Genomic DNA, 17563 nt, shown 5'->3' with positions numbered 1-17563 from the left:
ACATTGTTGTTTTTAGCAGATCAAGCTAACGCTTGTGTAATAAATAAATAAATCATATTGGAATGCTGTCTATCCTATTTACATGTAGCTACCTAGCTGACGTTACCTAGAATAGATGGTTAACTTGATAAACAATTTACCCGTGTGCTACACAACCCTTACTATCCACAACGTTACTATCCATGCAGGCAATGCACCCCTTTGTGATGCTTCTTTGGTAAATATATAAACTTACATTTTCAAAAATAGATTAGTCCCCAGACATAAAGACCATCCCACCCACGAATACTATGGTAATTTTGGCCTTGAGAAACAACTAGACGAAGTTAGCTAGCTAGCTGTTTACAGCCGCAACGCAACAGCTGTTGTTTACAAACTCATCAGAAGTTCTTTGGGGTTCCAGTGTTCACTTCCGTTACTCCTCAAAAAGCTGTTTAAAAAGGTATATTGTCAGTGACGGATCCCAGTCCAGTGCTGTTGTTGTAGCTCTCTCCCTCAGACACCTGCAGTAGACATGACAGCAGCATCCCACCGACACACACGTTTCTTTCCATTGGCTGTCAGTTATGCTATAATACCATGGAAATTAGGAAATGTTCCATATTTATGGATTCCACAGGAGCAGGATGAAGAACTGCTCATATCTAATACATTCAAACCGAATTTACTGCCTGGGTGCACAGACCATCCGCTTACTCTCTACACTTTATCTCAATGGGGAAATGCCTGTGTCGATAAACTATATAAAATCTTTGTATTTGAGTGTGTGTTAGTTTGCATGGATGAGTTTGTGTGAGTTAAAATACAAGTGCATGTAAGTGTAAGCTTGCGTTCTGCTCTACTGCGGTGTGTGTGCGTGCGCGCACATACTTGATAGTCATTTCCAACTCTTGGTTTTAAGACATCAAATATGCACCTTAAATAGTCGATAGCAGATAGGAGACCTGTGGCTATGTGGTTTATATGTACGCACTTCAAATTCTGCAAGAGCTAGATACCTGGTCCTTGAAGAGAATGTGTCTGTGTAAGACTAACTAAATCCCCTAGGTATTGTGAAGCTTAATATGGTGATCCTCCCTCCCACTCTAATGAAGTGCTTTGTCACTTGGTAGAGACATGCCTCTCCTCCTCCCAGGTAATGAGTTGGGCTCAGACTGGGCTCAGACTCGCACTGAGGGTTTAGCTTGGTACTAGCTGCTTGCATGCCTCTTGATGTGGCACCTGTAATGCTCTAGCCTCACTCGCTCACATTCAGAATCCTGTTGTTTGAGTTTGAGGGACGAAGTGACTGAGCGTCTTCTCTTCTCTCTACAGGCACAGAAATCGTGGATAGAAAGAGCCTTCAGCAAGAGAGAATGTGTTCATATCATAGTGAGCGCCAAAGACCCCCATAGGTAAGTGGGTTTTAGAATACAATTTTGTCATTCAATGTAAAAGGGAAATTATATTATTTACATCCTCCCAGGCACCATACATGGCACAGTTGATCAGCGGCGGCCACTGATTGACAGAATACCTGGGGCGCGAGATGGTTGTTGTCTACAACGCAGCATGACAGAAATATGTCATGTTTTCAAACTAATGGTATCTTCTTTGAGAAGACATATAAAGTGATCTGTGTATTTGAACAACAGCATAAATACACCTATTTCACTATTGCATAATAAAACCGAATGACCACTATTGCAATGCAATAATCGAAAACACATTTTCTAACTGGGGATAGCTAGCTAACATAAAGTTGCAAAGCATGATGTGCTAGCCAGTTAATAAACATATTTCTGTGTTAGTTAGATATGAGTTTAAAAGACTTGATATTTTCTAACTATCTAGCAAGCTACTGTACCAGCTAGCTAGCTATAGCTAGCTAGCTGCTTATCAACGGTAGATAACTGGTTAATTTGACCAAAATAAATCGACAAACTATTTTTCTATATTTCTCAAAAATACTGTAGCTGGTTAATTAATTTGTTCATGCTTTGTCATACACCCGGTTTTATTCTGTTTTTGTCCACACAATCTGTCACCCTGCCACCTACACTAGAATCTGACAAACTAAATCAGGGAGAAACTACAAAATTGGCCATGTTTTTTTCCCTACCAGATCCATGATGAGGAAGGTCTTGCTAGTGTATCCCTCTATCCTTCCACTATTGTTAGTTGTAGTTGTCCGGTTTATCAAGTACCAGGCTCCTATGACTGTTAAGATGATTTATTTACAAGTTAATTACAAATTGACTTTTTGCTTTAGTGCCATCTAATAGAGCAGATCTAGCCATGTCTAGGTTCCCATCTTCAACCTAGAGTCACTTGCAGAAGTAAGCCATCTGGCGCGAGAGACTGATTGGGACGAGACCCAGCCCCAGAAGTTCTGACTGAACGCACATTTGAGTGCCGCAAGGAAGGTCCATTTCTTTGTGTTATTATAAATTATGCCATATGCAGTTCTCCCTTATGGCAACACAATCCAAGTAATGCTTGAACGGAGGCGGAACTGCCTCTGCTGGCAGTCACTGAGGGGCAGAGTAGTAAATAACTGAACAGCTTGTTTGGAACAATACATTTTTCAAACTTTTATGAGCATTTAAAACAACGACAGTCCATCATTACTTTAAGACATGAAGGTCAGTCAATCTGGAAAATGTCAAGATCTTTGAAAGTTTCCTTAAGTGCAGTCACAAAAATCATCAAGCACTAATTGAAATGCATTCCAGGTCTTCATGAATCTGGTTGAGAGAATGCCAAGAGTATAGCAAAACGGTTATAAAAGGCAAAGGGTCGCTACTTCAAAGTATCTCAAATATTAAATACATTTTGATTTGTTTAACACTTTTTTGGATACTACATGATTCTATATATGTTATTTTCTAATTTTGATGTCTTCACTCTTAGTCTACAATGTATAAAATAGTAAAAATAAAGAAAACCATTGAATGAGTATATATATATATATATATATATATATATATATATATATATATATATATATACTGTATACAGTGCATTCGGAAATTGAGACATTTTCCACATTTTGTTACGTTCTACAATTCTTACATCATTTTTTTCTCTTATCAATCTACACACAATACCCCATAACGACAAAGCAAAAAACGTTTTTTATAAATGTTTGCATTTTATTACAAAAAAAAAGAAAGAAATAGCGCTCCGAGACATTATTGTATCAAGACACAGATCTGGAGAAGGGTACCAAAAATATTCTGCAACGTTGAAGGTCCCCAAGAACAGAGTGGTCTCTGTCATTCTTAAATGGAAGAAGTTTGGAACCACCAAGACTCTTCCTAGAGCTGGCCACCTGGCCAAATTGAGCAAGTGGGAGAGAAGTGCCTTGGTCAGGGAGGTGACTGAGAACCCGATGGCCACTCGGACAGAGCTCCAGAGTTCCCCTGTGGACATGGGAGAAACTTCCAGAGGTACAACCATCTCTACAGCACTCCACCGATCAGGCCTTTATGGTATGGTGGCCAGACAGAAGTCACTCCTCAGTAAAAGGCACATGACAGCCTGCTTGGAGTTTTTCAAAAGGCACCTAAAGACTCTCAGACCATGAGAAACAAGATTGTCTGGTCTGATGAAACCAAGATGAAACTATTTGGCCTGAATGCCAAGCGTCACTTCTGGACTAAACCTGGCACCTTTCCTATGGTGAAGCATGGAGGAGGCTGTTCTTCAGAGGCAGGGACTGGGATACTAGTCAGGATCGAGGGAAAGATGAACAGAGCAAAGTACAGAGAGATACTTGATGAAAACCTGCTCCAGAGAACTCAGGACCTCAGACTGGGGCGAAGGTTCCCCTTCCAACAGAAAAACAACCCTAAGCACACGACCAAGACAGTGCAGGAGTGGCTTCGGGACAAGTATCTGAATGTCCTTGAGTCCAAAAGCTTCCCACAATAAGTTGGGGGAATTTTGGCCCATTCCTACTGACAAAGTTGGTGTAACTGAGTCAGGTTTGTAGGCCTCCTTGCTCGCACACACTTTTTCAGTTCTGCCCACAAATGTTCTATAGGACTGAGGTCGGGGCTTTGTGATTGCCACTCCAATACCTTGACTTTGTTGTCCTTAAGCCATTTTGCCACAACTTTGGAAGTATGCTTGGGGTCATTGTCCATTTGGAAGATCCAATTGCGACCAAGCTTTAACTTCCTGACTGATGTCTTGAGATGTTGTTTCAATATATCCACATAATTGGTGTGGCATTTTCCATGCCATCTATTTTGTGAAGTGCACCAGTCCCTCCTACAACATGATGCTGCCACCCCCGTGCTTCACGGTTGGGATGGTGTTCTTCGGCTTGTAAGCCTCCACCCTTTTTACTCCAAACATAACAATGGTCATTATGGCCAAACAGCTCTATTTTTGTTTCATCAGACCAGAGGACATTTCTCCAAAAAAAGTACTTTTTTTGTCCCCATGTGCAGTTGCAAACCGTAGTCTGGCTTTTTTATGGTGATTTTGGAGCAGTGGCTTCTTCCTTGTTGAGCGGCCTTTCAGGTTATGTCGATATAGGACTCGTTTTATTGTGGATATAGATACTTTTGTACCCGTTTCCTCCAGCATCTTCACAAGGTCCTTTGCTGTTGTTCTGGGTTTGATTTGCACTTTTCACACCGAAGTACGTTCATCTCTAGGAGACAGAACGTGTCTCCTTCCTGAGCGGTATGACGGCTAACCTGTGGTTCCATGGTGTTTATACTTGCATACTATTGTTTGTACAGATGAACGTGGTACCTTAAGCCGTTTGGAAATTGCTCCCAAGGATGAACCAGACTTGTGGAGGTCTACACATCTTTTGGGCTGATTACTTTTGATTTTCCCATGATGTCAAGCACAGGTACAGGTACACCTCCAATTGGCTCAAATGATGTCAATTAGCCTATCAGAAGCTTCTAAAGCCATGACATCATTTTCTGGAATTTCCCAAGCTGTTTTAAAGGCACAGTCAACTTAGTGTTTGTAAACTTCTGACCCACTGGAATTGTAATACAGTGAATTATAAGTGAAATAATCTGTCTGTCAACATTTGTTGGAAAAATGACTTGTGTCCTGCACAAAGTAGATGTCCTAACCGACTTGCCAAAACTATAATTTTTTAACAAGAAATTTGTGGAGTAGTTGAAAAACGAGTTTTAATGACTCCAACCTAAGTGTATGTAAACTTCTGACTTCAACTGTGTATGTATATATACATATGTGTGTGTGTGTGTGTGTGTGTGTGTGTGTGTGTGTGTGTGTGTGTGTATATACATACATACATACATACATACATACATACATACATACATACATACATACACAGTTGAAGTCAGAAGTTTACATATACTTAGGTTGGAGTCATATATATATATATATATATATATACACACTACCATTCAAAAGTTTGGGGTCACTTAGACATTTTCTTGTTTTTGAAAGAAAAACAAAAATAAATCCATTAAAATAATATCAAATTTGTCAGAAATACGGTGTAGATGATGGCAGCATCTGCTTTTCTTTTTTCTATGTCTATTTTTTATTAAATCCTCACCCTGTACTTGCTTCCTGTCTCCCAGCTTCTGTCATCTCAAGACCGTTACAAAGGGTTATTCAAATGTTCTGCTTTGGGAACAGTTGAAGAACCCTTTTAGGTTCTAAATAGCACATTTTTTTCGAAGTGTATGTGATAATGTCAGTCGAATGAAGGAGAGGTGTATCTCTAAAGGATGTAATTAAAAGTTTCAATGACTCTGCCATATGTTCTGCCTAAGTGGGCATTCAGAACAACCATAATACACATATCATAAAATGTTGTGAATCACCAAAATCACTATTTCTAGGGAGTTACATCACACTGAAATAAAGCTTGCAATTTGCAGAATATAGCACAGAAAAAAATGATGTTTCCCCATCCCCCTTCCCCTTCCCCTCTCTATCGCTGTCAAATGGTATTATGGAAATGTAGACTACTGCTATCGCTCCAGGTGACAGATGGAGAGGAAACTGCCTGACTCGAGCACAACCCACACATCACACTAGAAGCTACTGTTTGTAAGCTCTTTAGGAAAAATGTTGGTGCTCCAGGATCAAATTGTTACTTTTACATCTGTAAAAAACGAGTCGACGGCGTGCAGGTGGATAGAAATGTTTTTATTTTTATCTCAGGCCGGCGCTTACATCATCTCAGAATAAAGTTTCCAGTTGTCTGCTTTCAGAGGCTCCTGTCTGGACCTGTCACATTTCAACTCCATTTATGTCCTGTGCATATGACCATTGACTTATGTCTAATGGCTATATTACATGGTTTAACAGATTTGTAGGAAGGAGAGAGAGTCAGCTGCATGGGGTTTGTGTGGACAGCCTTTGAAATCTGTTCTCTCACAGTAGATGCAAGGGAACTTTACCCACATGTCAATACCTCCTCCCCAGCTCTAGTGCACATCTAGGGTCTGTTCAGAAGGATGCAACACGTTCAGAGAGAAATGTATTATGTAGAACAAACCTGAATGTCTGATATGTAGAATACGGGAATCATGTCAGCTCTATTCATGACATTTCGATCGGCAATGCTCTTTGTTTCACTTCACCTCTTGAGTTTAATGAGGAGAGTGAGGAGGAAGACGAGGAGGCTGGGAAGGAAGATGAAGAGGAGAGTGAGGAACAGGAAGCCAGCCCCTGCTCTGACTACCTGTCCACCTTTTCCCTCCTCAGGTGCTTCTGCGGCCGTCTGATTGGTCAGCACGTTGGCCTGCCCCCCGGCATCTCCTCCAGTCAGAACGATAAGGCGGAGCGTCTGGTTAAGAATGACAGCCTATCGGAGAAATGGTCTATCAGCAAACACACCCAGCTCAGCCCCACCGACGCCTTCGGAACCATCGAGTTCCAGGGAGGGGGCCACTCTAACAAAGCCATGGTGACCGCTTTATACATGGGATTGAATGATATAACATTGCTTGACATAGACATAGGATTGATAGATAAATAAGGACATACTCACATTAGCATTATCTGTAGACAGATAGGGCCTATCTACATGACTGCAGACAGATATCTTGATGAGAGTTAAAATAATCCGATTCCAATGAGCTTATTAAATGTATGTACTCAAATGTTTTGAACAGCTTTATTGTGCCCTCTCATTTTAATCTATATTTTACATTGATTCAATACCAACAAAACGATACCTATTGGGTGTTGATTATATTATATCAGGCATTTCTTTATTTTCTGTTTCACAAATATTTGTCTTACGTACAAGAAAATGCAATGTGATGGGAAAAAATTCAAGACAAAAAAAGTGAGAAGACATACATTAACATCAAACATACACATGTATTTCATTTGTGTGTTCATTTGCAGTATGTGCGTGTGTCCTATGACACCAAACCAGAACTCCTGCTGCACCTTATGACTAAGGAGTGGCAGCTGGACCTTCCCAAGCTGCTCATCTCAGTGCATGGGGGCCTGCAGAACTTTGAGCTGCAGCCCAAACTCAAACAGGTCTTTGGCAAGGGCCTCATCAAGGCTGCCATGACAACGGGAGCCTGGATCTTCACTGGCGGGGTCAACACAGGTGGGCTGGGTGGGTGGAGGAATAAACCAGGCCCACTTAGCGGGCTAATAACAACCACGTGCTGTGTCGTTGTTACCCATTAACCCTATGCTTCTGTTTGTCGCTGCTCTTGTTTTGTGTTAATCGTTTTTTTTAAACTCAGCTTAACCCTAATGCTTACCCTAATCTTAACTGTAGCTGCAACATTACATTTGGGTGTAATCTTGCTGGCGGGTGGTCACCTCATAGGGTTCAAACCCCCGAGCTGACAAGGTACAAATCTGTCGTTCTGCCCCTGAACAGGCAGTTAACCCACTGTTCCTAGGCCGACATTGAAAATACGAATTTATTCTTAACTGACTTGCCTAGTTAAATAAAGGTAAAATAAAATAAATATGGGAAAGGTTATCAACAGAAAGAGAAGAGAGACAGGTGTGACAGAAATGAGAGAGAGGTGCAGAGATTGGAGAAAAAGAGAAAGAATGGGGGAAGACAGATGGTGAGAAACTGAAGAAATAGAATAGAAACAGAGAAGGAAAGAAAAAGACGGGAGGGTGACAAATGTACGGAGAGGACACAGGGCACAGAAATAAGTGAATAGTGAGTGTCAGGCAGAAGGTTGAAATGAGATAATAATAATTGATTGGATTTATATAGCACTTTTCTACCAAGTGAGGGACCCATAGCGCTTTACATACATAGTAGGGGGAAACTCACCTCATCCGGCACCTACCTGGGTGATGCACGGTGACCCTCCAGGCATGACTGGGGGGAGATAGAGGGGAAGAGAGTTTGAGAAAAGGGGGGGGGGGCTGATATATACAGTACCTGTCTGTCGCTCTGGGTGCTGTGTTAATGTCTGACTTTATATTTTAGTAGTGGGTGTGTCATTTATTTAAGATCAGTCTATGTATCAATAATGACAGAATGCCTCTCTTTCTTAATCTCTCTGTCTAAAACACATACACATAAAACTCTCCCTCACATGTACAATCTATTATCTCTCTCATGTCACACACATATACACTCTCTCTCTCTCCCCCTCTCTCTGTCACATATTACAAACATACACTCAGGGGTGATCCGGCATGTGGGTGATGCGCTGAAGGACCATGCCTCTAAATCCCGGGGGAAGATCTGCACTATCGGCATTGCCCCCTGGGGCATTGTGGAGAACCAGGAGGACCTGGTGGGAAAAGATGTAAGTTACTGTGTGTGTGTGTGTGTGTGTGTGTGAGTGCTTGCAAGCGTGTGTGCATGTGTGAGTGCATTCATACATCTGTGCCCATACTGTATTTGTGTGTGTGTGTGTGTGTGTGTGTGTGTGTGGACGTGCTATTTCTAGGGGGTTTCGGGTTATGGTTAGAATTACATTAGTGGTTAGGGTTAGGAGCTAGGATCAGGGTTAGGGTTAAGGTTAGGTTTTTGGGTTAAGGTTAGGGTTAGGGTTAGGGTTAAGGGTTAGGGAAAATAGGATTTTGAATGGGACTGAATTGAGATTAGCTGTACAAGACTGTGTGTGCGCGTGTGCATGTGTGTATGGGTGTTTCGGTCTCAAGCAGTTGACCAGAGGCTACATATTGTCTTTGACAGTTTATTTTCTAAACATGCTGAGTAAGCGGAACGTGTTGATGATGAATACTTTGTCGTGGTCCAACAGGTGGTCCGACCGTATCAGACCATGTCCAACCCGCTGAGCAAGCTGACTGTGCTCAACAGCCTGCACTCCCATTTCATCCTGGCCGATAATGGGACAACAGGGAAGTACGGTGCAGAGGTCAGACTGCGTAGACAGCTCGAGAAACACATCTCCTTGCAGAAAATCAACACACGTGAGTGGAGTCGGCCCCTGTCAATCACAGCAAGAGCCAAAAAAAGATACCTGCACAGTGCACACTGTATAAATGATGACCTCCCAACGTTACTGTATTCACCTATGGGAGAGTGTTTTAATTAAATATTGTGCAAGTATTTTCAGTTATTTTAATATTCCCTAAGTAATTTACACTGCATCTGTTAAATCTGCTGGATGTTGGTACTCTACTACGACCCAATGACAGGCTCGTTCATGTAGACAACCTGGTCAATATTTCATATTCATGATGGTATTCTGTCAGATTTAGCCTGATGTAATTCTCTTCAAAAGGCTTTGAAACTGGCCCTCTCTATCTTGGAGATTTCTTATCCACAACCAAGTATTTAATCACCTGACACAGGTCATCATCGCCTCAACTGAAGCCAGTAATCCTCCCTTTCCACTTCTTCTAGTGTGTGTGTGTGTGTGTGTGTGTGTGTGTGTGTGTGTGTGTGTGTGTGTGTGTGTGTGTGTGTGTGTGTGTGTGTTTGAGAGAGCTAGAAAACCTCAGCAAACAGTCAAAATAGTTCTGCCATGTGTTTCACTGATTCAGAGCTTGTATGTACGTGCATGTACACAACACAGCCACTGCTGGTGTTGAGAGTACAATTAACTTTTTCAAATGATCTCTTAGTGATGGATAAAGTTACATATCGGGACATTATTTTTAACAATATCTCTCAATATTATTTTTGAGCTAGTCGGCTGTACCTGCGCAAAAAAACGAAATCATTTTTCCTTCTCTTGTTCTCCGTCTTTAACAAAAAGAAAATGGTGAGCCAATATGTTTTCAGCACTTTTATTTCCATGACCGATGACTCGTTTTCTCATGGCTCTCTCTAATTCCTCTGAGCAGACATATGGTAAGTAATATGTTTGGAACATCGTCGCAATAAAATTGCAGTATCGAAAAAGAATTGCAATATATATCGTATTGGCACCTCAGTATTGTGATAATATCAAATAGTGGCATCCATGGTAATTCTCAGCCCTAATATGTCTATTTGTTAGTGTATCCTCCACAACGGCATTATTTCTGAAGAAGGATTGTGAGCTTATCTATGTGAGGCCCTTGTCACATCACATTATTCTACTTGAATTTCCAATGTTTTATGGAGCCTGAGCACCACGTTTATTTGCATAAATATAAAATGCACACACCTCGTTGCCGCCACTCTTAAAATAGACTTCTCAATCATTTGAAATGGAGCAAATCCAGAAATGAACCTGCTTCTGAAAACTGTATTTTTCATCAGTTATTTTTAACCAAATTCCTGCTATGATTGATTGCACCTGTCGGCTGGTTTTATCAACAAATCCCTGTTTTCAGGGACACAAATGCTTCATTTGTAAATGATGTCTGAGTGTTGGAGTGTGCCCCTGGCTATCCGTAATAAAAAAAAAAAAGAAAATCGTGCCGCCTGGTTTGCTTAATATAAGGAATTTGAAATTACTTAACAATTACATGTAACAATTACATTTACTTTTGATAGTTAAGTATATTTAAAACCCAATATTTTAAGACTTTTATTCAAGTACTATTTTTCTGTGTGACTTTCACCTCTACTTGAATAATTTTGTATTAAGGTATCTTTAATTTTACTCAAGTATGACAACTGGGTACTTTTTCCACCACTGCTTGGACTAACAACATGACTTTGACAATTAGAGTGTCACTGCTCAAAACATCATTTAACTTATACCACAGTTGAACGTCCTTGTCGCACAGACATGAAAAAAGCTAGTCTCTGCGACTGTCACAAACTAGCTAACAACGAACAAAAACATTGTTTTTAGAAAGCTGCCTTTATTTGCCTGGCTTGCTAGGTTGACATTTACTGAATACATTTTTAAACGGATAAGTTTATTGGTGTAAAAATAGAGAAGGTATGCTATTTGAAGAAACCGGGCTGATGTCATGCAGAGGCTGTCGTTTTATGTTTATATTTTTCAAAACGACAACAACAAGTTTGATGTCGGACGACAATAGAATGTTCATGATGTCGCAGCGACAATTGTTTACAGACATGTTGCTAGACGGACTGTAGACCAGACTTTTCTCCTATCTTTATGTACATATCTACCTCATATACCTCGTACCCCTGTACATTGATCTGGTACGGGTACTCCCTGTCTATAGCTTCATTCTTGTGTATTGCTTCATTCTTGTGTAGTGCTGGGGGAGTTTGGTTATGAAATAACTAAATTGTCCGACATCGGTTCAATTACTTGAATTCCAATTAGTATTGTTTTTTTTGTTATCCAAACAGGCTATTTCTCTAGAGAGAAATCAAATAATTGATGAGAGAAATCAAGTCAAGAACGATGTGGGATGCTTGGTTGAAGGGAGTTGTAGTTTTCATTAAACAAATGTTCAACCTAGTTCAGCGCAGGAACTTGGTAATTAATTACAGTGACCATAATCCATTGTGCATTTTTTTCTGTCTCGGACCGAGATGGATACACTTTTACGCCTGCTATGTTTGGTTATATACACAAAGACAGCATAGACCGCATGAGAGAGGAATGTACACAATACAACTACGAGAGAGAGGGATAGAGAGTTCGTGAAAGTATGCCTTATCTACTTTGAAGAGTTGACCAAGGCAGCAAAAGCAGCTGTGGTGTGTAGTCATGGATGCCACAGGAAGCCAGGCTTCCCCAAAAAATGTATCAATACATAAAAATACAATCATTTATCTTTTGTCTCTCTGTGTTTCATAATTTTCCTTAAATTGGTAAGAGACTGAATGTATCTCACAGGAGAAAGCATCCGAGCAAGCGAAACAGCACACCCCTGTCTCTATACGTGTAGGCCATCTATCTATCTGATGCTGTCTGGTCCATAGCATTTTAGGCAAGGAAGCCAGCGAGCATCTGGCCCCCTTCACAAAACAATAAATACAGTGCCTTGCGAAAGTATTCGGCCCCCTTGAACCACATTTCAGGCTTCAAACATAAAGATATAAAACTGTATTTTTGTGTGAAGAATCAACAACAAGTGGGACACAATCATGAAGTGGAACGACATTTATTGGATATTTCAAACTTTTTTAACAAATCAAAAACTGAAAAATTGGGCGTGCAAAATTATTCAGCCCCTTTACTTTCAGTGCAGCAAACTCTCTCCAGAAGTTCAGTGAGGATCTCTGAATGATCCAATGTTGACCTAAATGACTAATGATGATAAATACAATCCACCTGTGTGTAATCAAGTCTCCGTATAAATGCACCTGCACTGTGATAGTCTCAGAGGTCCGTTAAAAGCGCAGAGAGCATCATGAAGAACAAGGAACACACCAGGCAGGTCCGAGATACTGTTGTGAAGAAGTTTAAAGCCGGATTTGGATACAAAAAGATTTCCCAAGCTTTAAACATCCCAAGGAGCACTGTGCAAGCGATAATATTGAAATGGAAGGAGTATCAGACCACTGCAAATCTACCAAGACCTGGCCGTCCCTCTAAACTTTCAGCTCATACAAGGAGAAGACTGATCAGAGATGCAGCCAAGAGGCCCATGATCACTCTGGATGAACTGCAGAGATCTACAGCTGAGGTGGGAGACTCTGTCCATAGGACAACAATCAGTCGTATATTGCACAAATCTGGCCTTTATGGAAGAGTGGCAAGAAGAAAGCTATTTCTTAAAGATATCCATAAAAAGTGTTGTTTAAAGTTTGCCACAAGCCACCTGGGAGACACACCAAACATGTGGAAGAAGGTGCTCTGGTCAGATGAAACCAAAATTGAACTTTTTGGCAACAATGCAAAGCGTTATGTTTGGCGTAAAAGCAACACAGCTCATCACCCTGAACACACCATCCCCACTGTCAAACATGGTGGTGGCAGCATCATGGTTTGGGCCTGCTTTTCTTCAGCAGGGACAGGGAAGATGGTTAAAATTAATGGGAAGATGGATGGAGCCAAATACAGGACCATTCTGGAAGAAAACCTGATGGAGTCTGCAAAAGACCTGAGACTGGGACGGAGATTTGTCTTCCAACAAGACAATGATCCAAAACATAAAACAAAATCTACAATGGAATGGTTCAAAAATAAACATATCCAGGTGTTAGAATGGCCAAGTCAAAGTCCAGACCTGAATCCAATCCAGAATCTGTGGAAAGAACTGAAAACTGCTGTTCACAAATGCTCTCCATCCAACCTCACTGAGCTCGAGCTGTTTTGCAAGGAGGAATGGGAAAAAATGTCAGTCTCTCTATGTGCAAAACTGATAGAGACATACCCCAAGCGACTTACAGCTGTAATCGCAGCAAAAGGTGGTGCTACAAAGTATTAACTTAAGGGGGCTGAATAATTTTGCACGCCCAATTTTTCAGTTTTTGATTTGTTAAAAAAGTTAGAAATATCCAATAAATATCGTTCCACTTCATGATTGTGTCCCACTTGTGGTTGATTCTTCACAAAAAAATACAGTTTTATATCTTTGTTTGAAGCCTGAAATGTGGCAAAAGGTCGCAAAGTTCAAGGTGGCCGAATACTTTCGCAAGGCACTGTAATAAATAATCAGTGTTGAGCTAAACTGAGCGAGATGGTGCACCAAAAAAGAAGTGTAAAGGGAAGCCAGTGATGGATTTGGCGTCACTCCTAGAAAATCCCATTGAGAGCATAAGTCATTGACAGAAAAACTTGAACTGTTGTATCTCGTTGTGTCCTCCCGGTGGCTAGCTAGCCAGCGAGCTAAAATTGTCCCTTTCCTAAATTATACATGGGTGGAGATAAGGATTTCGACTTGTGGTTTTATTAAATTCTCCATACTGGCCAATGATTACAGTATAACGGCGGTTATGATCCAACCATTAATTCATACATTGTTGTGCCCCTGCATTGAGAGGATGGAAGTTCAATATGTAGCTAGATGTAGTAGGCTGATGTTAACTAGCTTAACGTTGCCCATGATTGGAATTTAGGTTAACGGGGAAGCATTTTAGTCAGGTAGCCTAGGGCATCAAATAATGTGTGTACCATAAGACAGAGTGATAGACTGTTTCAAAAACATGAAAGAGAGGAGGATGCCATTGGCGTTTCTCTTCAAGTAGGGTAAGTCAACATGTTTTTCTGCTTGCACATGTTTTTCTGCACACACACACAAACACACACACACACACACACACACATACACACACACACACACACACACGCACACAGAAATCAGAACCATGGACAGCCACATCATATTTAGCCTACGTTGATTGGACTAAATGGTTTTTGGTATCTTTTAGTTGTCACTGTCTCAGACTAAGCAGAGGTGATTTGATGATGTTGAAATGGTGCTGGAATAGTGGAGGCAACTCCTGTTTTCTTTGTAACTTGTGGTAACTCTCTGTGGTTCTAAATCAAAAGTTGTTTAGTGGTGTTTAATGTTGGAAACAGTAACTTGCTTGACCATGCTGTAGGTCATGGAACTAACTGTCTGTTACTGGACATGCAATATGCTTTGTGGACTTCACTGGACAAAGCTATGGATAAATGTTTTCTGCCACTGTGTCTTCTTATTGTCTCGGCCTTTAGGCCTACAGTCGTGGCCAAAAGTTTTGAGAATGACACAAATATTACGTTTGCGGCTTCAGTGTCTTTAGATATTATTGTCAGATGTTACTATGGAATACTGAAGTATAATTACAAGCATTTCATAAGTGTCAAAGGATTTTATTGACAATTACATGAAGTTGATGCAAAGAGTCAATATTTGCAGTGTTGACCCTTCTTTTTCAAGACCTCTGCAATCCGCTCTGGCATGCTGTCAATTAACTTATGGGCCACATCCTGACTGATGGCAGCCCATTCTTGCATAATCAATGCTTGGAGTTTGTCAGAATTTGTGGGGTTTTGTTTGTCCACCCGCCTCTTGAGTATTGACCACAAGCTCTCAATGGGATTAAGGTCTGGGAGTTTCCTGGCCATGGAAATATTGATGTTTTGTTCCCAAAGCCACTTAGTTATCACTTTTCCTTATGGCAAGGTGCTCCATCATGCCGGAAAAAGCATTGTTCATCACCAAACTGTTCCTGGATGGATGGGAGAAGTTGCTCTCGGAGGATGTGTTGGTACCATTCTTTATTCATGGCTGTGTTCTTAGGCAAAATTGTGAGTGAGCCCACTCCCTTGGCTGAGAAGCAACCCCACACATGAATGGTCTCAGGATATTTTACTGTTGGCATGACACAGGACTGATGGTGGCACTCACTTTGTCTTCTCCGGCCAAGCTTTTTTCCGGATGCCCCAAACAATCGGAAAGGGGATTCAAAGAAAATTACTTTACCCCAGTCCTCAGCAGTCCAATCCCTGTACCTTTTGCAGAATATCAGTCTGTCCCTGATGTTTTTCCTGGAGAGAAGTGGCTTCTTTGCCTCCCTTCTTGACACCAGGCCATCCTCCAAAAGTCTTCGCCTCACTGTGCATGCAGATGCACTCACACCTACCTGCTGCCTTTCCTGATTAACTTCTCTGGGATATGTGGGACTCTAGTCCCACCTCGCCAACAGCCAGTGAAATTGCAGGACACCAAATTCAAAACAACAGAAATCTCATACTTAAAATTCCTCAAAGATACAAGTATTATACACCATTTTAAAGATACACTTCTGGTTAACTTCTCTAGGGTAGGAATTCGGAATTTTGGAATTTTGGATGAAAAGCATGCCCAAATTAAACGGCCTGCTACTCGGGCCCAGACGATATGATATGCATATAACTGGTAGAGTTGGATAGAAAACACTCTAACGTTTCCAAAACTGTTAAAATATTGTCTGTGAGTATAACAGACCTGATTTGGCAGGCGAAAACCTGAGAGAAATCCATTCAGGAAGTATTTTATTTTGTTGGTTTTGTAGTTTTCTATTCAATGCCATTACAGTGTCCATTGACTTAGGACTCACTTTGCAGTTCCTATGCCTTCCACTAGATGTCAACAGTCTTTAGAAATTGTTTCAGGCTTGTATTCTTATAAATTAGGGAGTAAGACCAGTCTGAATGAGTGGACCCTGATGTGTCACAGAGCTTTTTCATGCGCAATCCTGAGAGTGTGCATTTCTTGTTTACCTTTTATATTGACAACGTTATTGTCCGGTTGAAATATTATAGATAATTTAGGCTAAAAACAACCTGAGGATTGAATATAAACATCTTTTGACATGTTTCTATGAACTTTACGGATACAATTAGGATTTTTTTTGTCTGCCTGTTTTGACTGCATTTGAGCCGGTGGATTACTGAAGAAAACACGTGACCAAAACTGAGGTTTTTGGATATAAAAGAGACTTTATCGAACAAAAGGAACATTTATTGAATAAATGAAGGTCTTCTGAGTGCAACCATATGAAGATCATCAAAGCTAAGGGATTAATTTTATCTTTATTTCTGAGTTTTCTAACTCTACTACTTGGCTGGTTACTGTTTGTAATAATTTGTCAACTGGATTATCTTCTCAAATAATCGTAAGGTATGCTTTCGCCGTAAATCTGACACGTGGATTCACAAGAAGTTCATCTTTAAACCTATGTAAAATATGTTTTGTTTTCTGAATTTTTATAATGAGTATTTCTGTATTTGAATTTGGCGCTCTGCAATCTCACCGGATGTTGGCCAGATGGGACGCTAGTGTCCCACATACCCTAGAGAGGTTAATCCAGCCCGTGTATCTGATTTCAAAAAGGCTTTACGGCGAAAGCACACCTTGCGATTATGTTAGGTCAGCGCCTAGCCACAGAAAAACATAGACATTTTTCAAAGAAGGAGAGGTGACACAAAAGACAGAAATAACGTTAAAATGAATCACTAACCTTTGATGATCTTCACCGGATGGCACTCCCAGGACTCCATGTTAGACAATAAATGTGTGTTTTGTTCGATAAAATTCATCTTTATGTCCAAAAACCTCATTTGAAATAGGTGTGTTATGTTCAGAAATGCATTGTCTCAAACAAACATCCGGTGAAAATGCAGAGAGCCACATCAAATTACAGAAATACTCATCATAAACATTGATAAAAGATACAAGTGTTAAACACACAATTAAAGATAAACTTCTCCTTAATGCAACCGCTGTGTCAGATTTAAAAAAAAAATTATGGTAAAAGCACACCATGCAATTATGTTAGGTCAGAAAAACATACAGCCATTTTCCAACCAAGGAGATGTGT

General features: G+C 40.6%; 1 protein-coding gene across 2 annotated transcripts in view; it reads left to right on the top strand.

Moving 5' to 3' along the window:
- Nucleotides 1–17563, top strand: part of trpm3 (transient receptor potential cation channel, subfamily M, member 3) — a 211583-nt gene that overhangs the window by 103354 nt on the left and 90666 nt on the right. For both annotated transcript variants that reach the window (XM_031830291.1, XM_031830293.1), the window contains exons 2-6: nucleotides 1315–1394; nucleotides 6706–6907; nucleotides 7354–7567; nucleotides 8623–8747; nucleotides 9207–9378. In XM_031830291.1, coding sequence (XP_031686151.1) covers nucleotides 1315–1394; nucleotides 6706–6907; nucleotides 7354–7567; nucleotides 8623–8747; nucleotides 9207–9378 — 793 coding nt within the window. The remainder of the gene's footprint in view (nucleotides 1–1314; nucleotides 1395–6705; nucleotides 6908–7353; nucleotides 7568–8622; nucleotides 8748–9206; nucleotides 9379–17563) is intronic.

Source organism: Oncorhynchus kisutch, linkage group LG8 (genome assembly GCF_002021735.2).
Source record: "Oncorhynchus kisutch isolate 150728-3 linkage group LG8, Okis_V2, whole genome shotgun sequence".
NCBI lineage: Eukaryota > Metazoa > Chordata > Actinopteri > Salmoniformes > Salmonidae > Oncorhynchus > Oncorhynchus kisutch.
This window is presented reverse-complemented; position numbering and strand designations above follow the sequence as displayed.